Consider the following 6,000-nt stretch of genomic DNA (forward strand, 5'->3'; position numbering starts at 1 on the left):
TTGAAAGGGTCGATCGAGTCTTTTAATGAATTTCATCAAATGACATGAATTTCAAGTGCAGATATAATGGATCTATCATGTATTCTATATGAACTTCGTATTGTAAATATAATAAATCTATTAGGAAGGAAATAATGAAAGGAAATTGCATCTGTTGTAATATCACGTTAAATTTTAAATAAATATTCAACCTAAAATTATTTAGCATTAAAAAAAGAGATCTTATTATATTTATAAGGTCAATGTACCTTATGTAAGATTTCTTTGATATCTTCTCTAATACTCTCTCTAGGTGTAAAAACAAGAAACCATCACGTTTGACAAAATACAATGAATGGCCATCAGTCGACACACCTAAGTGGATGAGAATTACAGTTTTCTTGACTATCCACTCTGATGATAGCTTTTTTGACTTGACTTTCGCAGCCAAGCCACTAATTCCGATGTCCACTTTAAGTGGGTAACAATTGCAGTTTTGATTGAAATACTCAAATTATTAAGTAAGATTCTTTGTTAGCGGTGAAAAAGTTACATGCTCTATTCGTGCAAAAAAAAAAAATTTTATCCTGTTATTTATCATTATCAACACTTTATTAATAGAGTTTGAGATTATATAATTCAACGTATACTCAAAAAAGTAAATTTTTACATTGATTATTTGATGAGTTTTTAGTTAAGTTGATACTCATTATGTTATGTTTTGGATGATCATCCAGCAAATTTCGTTAGATTAATCGAAAGAACCTATTAAGGATAACAAGTAAAGGTGATAATAACCCGTATAAAATCGAATTTGATTTAATTTTTTTTAGATAATATATAAAAATATAAATTTTTAAAATTTGATTCAGATTCGAATCGATTTTTCATATATTTTGATCCAATTCGATTCAAATTTTATCAATTTGGTTTAATTTATGAATTTTTAATTTTTTTTTTATTTTTATATATTATTTTAATATAAATTTTTAATATATTTAAATAGTTTTAGATATCAAATAATTATTTTTATTTTATAAAAATTTAAAATATATATAAGCTAACAAAATTTTATAATTTGATTCAGTTTATTTTTTTAATTTTTTACTTTTCGATCTAAAATTTGATCTGAACATACTATATACATTTAATATTCAAATTTAATCAAAATCAAATAAAAAAATTTTATCTGAATAAAAAATTATAATTTCTTATCAATTTTTAATTTTCTCAATTTTTTTTCTCATCTCTAATGCCAATACCTAAAACTTTAAAATTATAAGTGTTTCTTTCACTCTTTTACACTCAAAAAGTTTATTCTCTTTTGGTTCTATAAATGTTATATTAGTTTGATTTCCAATGTTCATTTTTTTTTAAAAATTTTGATTTTATTTTATTTTAAATATATTATTAAGTAAAATATAAAAAAAAAAGTTTTCAAAAGTCATTTTCAAAATAAAAGATTTAAATATCAAATATCAAGATCAAAAACTTTGATCGCAAAAAGTTAAAATTCAAATAGAGTTAATTAAAATTTTAGTATTTGAATTTTGAAAAAAATATATAAATTAATATCTAAAAAAATAAAATGTACAATTTATATATTGAAATAATATATCATTTTAATTTTAATTTTAATATTATTAAATTAATTCACCTTTATGATATATAACTAGTATAATTTTATTATTATCTATAATTTGTTAAACAAAAGTGTTAAATGTTTTGAAAAATTTTTTTGTGGATGTCACTTCAAAAACAATAATTGATCAGACAAATATTTTTATGATTCAAGTAAAAATATATAATTTTTATTGATATTAAAAAAAAATATTTATAGCATGTGTGATGAATACATAATTTAATAATATTTATCAAACATTATTGTATAAGTTAATAAATTAGTGAGATTAACTTTTGATTAATATGATACATAATTTGAAAATTCAAAATATAAATTATACTTGTTTTTAAATAACAAATTGTATATTTTATATTTTTAGATATCAATTCGTAAATATATTTTCAAATTTAAGTATCAAAAATATAATTAACTCATTCATGTACTACTTCAAGTGAAGGAGGCAATGTAACAAAGAATCTCATGAAATGTAAAAGATCCCAAAAAAAAATCATAAATCAAAACAGGAGAGAGCAACGAGTGAAAAGTTAAGGAATTCCAAAGAATTAATTAGTAACATTCTGGAAACAAAAACTAGCTAGTACTGCAAGCTGATGGAGCGAAACCCAATTTGTTCCCTTCCAAATCAAATTCCCATAAGTAGTTTTGTTGCATAATATTTCCAATAACAGATGTTCCAGGAAAACGTGCTGGCAAAAATCCAAGACACCTAACTCCGTCAGCAGCAGCAATGACATAGCTCTTCCGGTGAGGCTCAAACCGAGCTCCATCGGCAAAGTGAATAATCAATTTTGGTACCAAAGTATCATCAAAACCAGTAGAGTTGAAACAATAATCCATTGGTACCCCATCCAACTTCACTTTTTGGTATTTCGAAACTGACATCTTGATTGCTTCCATCACTGGCTGGTATGCTGGATCAGTTAGGACTGTCAGGCTGGTGCCGGAGTCAAGGATTGTTCCACCCCCCTTGGTTGTGTCCCATACTTGAAATGGTATATCCAACATTTTGCCACCAATGGAGATTCCCATGACATTTACAGCATAGAATGAACTGACCAAATTGAGCTCTAGCCTGGTATAGTGGGTATTGCCCGTCACCATTACTTGGTTATGATTTGTACCGAAGATGAGATAATTGGAGCCATTTATGTGGCTTAAGTGATCAACCAGACAATAAGAGAACTTTCCACCCAATTTTTCCGCAGCATTTGTTGCAAAGGAATACTTGCTATTAGCCAACCCTATCACACCATCAACATTTTGCAAAGTTGGGCTCTGGAAAGAGTCACTGCACCCAATTAGCACATTATGTAGTCTCCTTTTCCTACCATTGGTGAGGCTGACAGTGACGGTCTCGTTAGCAAAGACGCCCATTGCAGCAGACCCATCTATATACCTGTTGAAAACAAGTTTTAATGTCACCACTAAGAAATCATACGCATTTCTCCAGTAACACTAGGATTAGTTTTTCCATCCTATTTAAATTTGGTAAATTTAAATATGATATTATAATATAATATGAAAATAATATTATTTAAAATATTAACAAAAATCATATATGAATTTGATATAAATTAAAATTTATGTTTTATGTTTAACATGTTGATATGATTATAATATAATAATTTTTATATTTTATTTTTATTTAATATGAAAGAAATAAAAATATACACAAATTACCATATTTAATCCGAGCCCACTAGAGTACAAGGTACTGTTTTGGAACCAAAATTTTGGGTCACGTGAACCTTACCTACTAACAATAACTACCACTAATATCTTGTGTTGGATGTAGCTAAGAGAGCAATGGGTTATTGCATCTGCAGGTAGGCTGACCTGCAAACTTAAGCTGAGACAATTTATATTGTTTTCCGAATCAGTATTAACTACACTATCAAGACAGCTAGCGACTTTGGATGAGGCTTAGCCTAGCCTGGGGTTTCAATTTTCTATTGTTTGTTTGACTGCATTTAATGCCAAGCTACAAATGAGGCTGGGACCTCAATCGAATTTTATGCCACAACTTTGTGGCTGTGATCAAAAGAAGCTATCACCGTAATTGGTGATAAATATCACGAAGAGCCTAAGCAGCCAGCTATTAATAACTCCCAACAGCACTTACCTTCAAAGGCTCTAACTTCCAATGCCAACTCTGGAAATTTAATTGAAAATGCATATGCACACCATTTTAGGTTGGGTTTTCAAACTGAACTACACCTACTGTGAGGAAGATAAAATGGGATAAAAATGCAAATTAGTTTTAGTTAATTCTTTTCTTTTTTCTCGTCCTCTATGTTGCTTCAATTTTTTTTTTTTAAGAATGTTAAGTGAGAATTTTACCAACAATTCATTGTATTATAATGCTATAATTAATCAATCATAACAAAAAAAATTATATCAGGATCCACTACTAGAAACTGTGAACTTCACTTAAATTTTTTATAAATCCTACACAATCTTGAATTATAATTAATTAATTGTATTATGATAATTGTTGATAATATTATCTCAATTAAATAAAGAAAATGGATTAAAAAAAAAAAGAGAATGTTCAAATCTATAAAAATTGTTTTTTTAAAAAATGAAACATATACACTCACACAGAATATGAGTAGCATAGATCCTCTCTACCTGAATAACCATTACTGCAGTATTGATTTTCCAGCTATTGGTTTTCAAGTGAATTTGGATTTACCTAAGCTAAGGAAAGCAATTATAATCCCAACAACTTGCAAAAAAAAAAAAAAAAAATCCAAGCTCAGTTCAACTATTACCAACATTGGATTCTCGAGGTGTCATAGTCCTATTAACTGAACCATTTTTTGGAACCCAACATAAAACCTTGAAAATGCTCCTTAATTTTAGTGTAATCAAGATTGGAAGTGAATGTACCTGTAATCATAGGCGCAAGGAGTAAGTGGAGTAGGGCAGGTTGTAAGAGAGAAAAGATTCATAAGCTCAACCATACACATCTATGAAAAGCAAGGAACTGGCCTAAAGGAAGAAGATAAATGAGCATGAAACACCCTCCTTCCCTTTATCCTCCCCTTTTTGGGACAATTATCACTTCGGGCGCAACGATATCTGCAATTGATCCATGTTAAATCGCTCCCTGTGTCGACGATCAACCTAAATTTCTGCGATGGCGTCCCAACTTTAACCGATGTAATGTACTGGCCTATTCCCATATCTCTACCTGAGCCAAGTGGCATTTCAATGGCAGCAGTGAAATTGCTTGTTGTTGCTGTTGTGATGGGTGTCTGCTCCCAGGCTTGGACTCTTCTGGTTCTGGCTCTTGGTTGAAGGCCTTGGCGCCATTTGTGGGAGATGATATTGTGGCGGATAAAGTCATGGTGAAGAAGGTCCTTGAGGCGTTGGTCCTGAGTTTTAGTCCTGGTGTTGAGCTGAGGGGCATGCCTATGTGTTAGCTCCAATACGATGGAATTGGAATATTGTTCTCGACCTTGAACGCTGAAAATCAAGACCATCAAGAGGAGGAAAATCAGCCTCCCCTTCATAACTACATATAGGCAAAACAAAAGAAATGGGAGAAAGAGAAAAAGGAAATAAAATTACAAAGGTTGGAGTTGTTGTTATTGCTGCCACAGCAAACTTGGTATGTAACAAAGACCATGCTACAAAGTGAGGCAATGCTATAAAATGCGTCTAATAAATAACATAGTTTTGTTGCTTCAACTACCTACCTTCCATCATTTCATCTTTGTCACTTTTCCTCTAATATCATACTGTTATGAACTCATATTTATCTATAATATAATTTTTTTATAGCACTATTAGAATTTAAATCTTAATTACTGAAATTATGAGTTCAATGTTCTATATATCACGTAATTGACTTTCTTTTAAGTAATCTTTTAAATTAAAATTTTAATAAACATTCAAAAATTATAAATAAAAATTGTTTGATCAATTTTGGTTGACTTATATAATTATCAAACTTGAAATTTATCTATATTAATTTATATAATTATTCTTAATCCAATATGTTTGAAATTTAAATTTTAATATCTTAATCCATTTTTTAATCTCAAGTTAATGCTTCATTTAAAAAATAAATTTATCACGTGTATGCAAAACAATAATGAAAGTATGAACAAGATTAGGCAAGAAAGAAATAGGATGTCGATTTTCCAATACTATTAATTAAATCTCAATGTGCTATTAAATTCGAAATAAAAAAATGAAGAAAGAATATGTGGAGGCAAATTCTAAGAGGATATGAAAAAAAAATTACAAATGAAGAGAAAGGAAATTATCAAAGAGTCACGCGGTGGACTTTTTGAACGCCGCCAGCTGGCTTCAGCTGGAGATGGATGGACGGTTGTTCTTTCCATTTCCATTTCTCTAATATAAAA

General features: G+C 29.3%; 1 protein-coding gene across 1 annotated transcript; it reads right to left on the reverse strand.

The window, feature by feature from the left end:
* Positions 1-2,106: 2,106 nt before the first annotated feature.
* On the reverse strand, positions 2,107-5,302 carry NANA (Eukaryotic aspartyl protease family protein). Its single transcript, XM_022895818.2, is given in 2 exon segments — positions 2,107-3,020; positions 4,517-5,302. Coding segments are annotated over 2 exon segments (1,452 nt in total). The 5' UTR covers positions 5,143-5,302; the 3' UTR covers positions 2,107-2,194.
* Positions 5,303-6,000: the final 698 nt, after the last annotated feature.

This window comes from Durio zibethinus, chromosome 18 (genome assembly GCF_047325235.1).
Source record: "Durio zibethinus cultivar Kanyao isolate XHJ-2024 chromosome 18, ASM4732523v1, whole genome shotgun sequence".
NCBI lineage: Eukaryota > Viridiplantae > Streptophyta > Magnoliopsida > Malvales > Malvaceae > Durio > Durio zibethinus.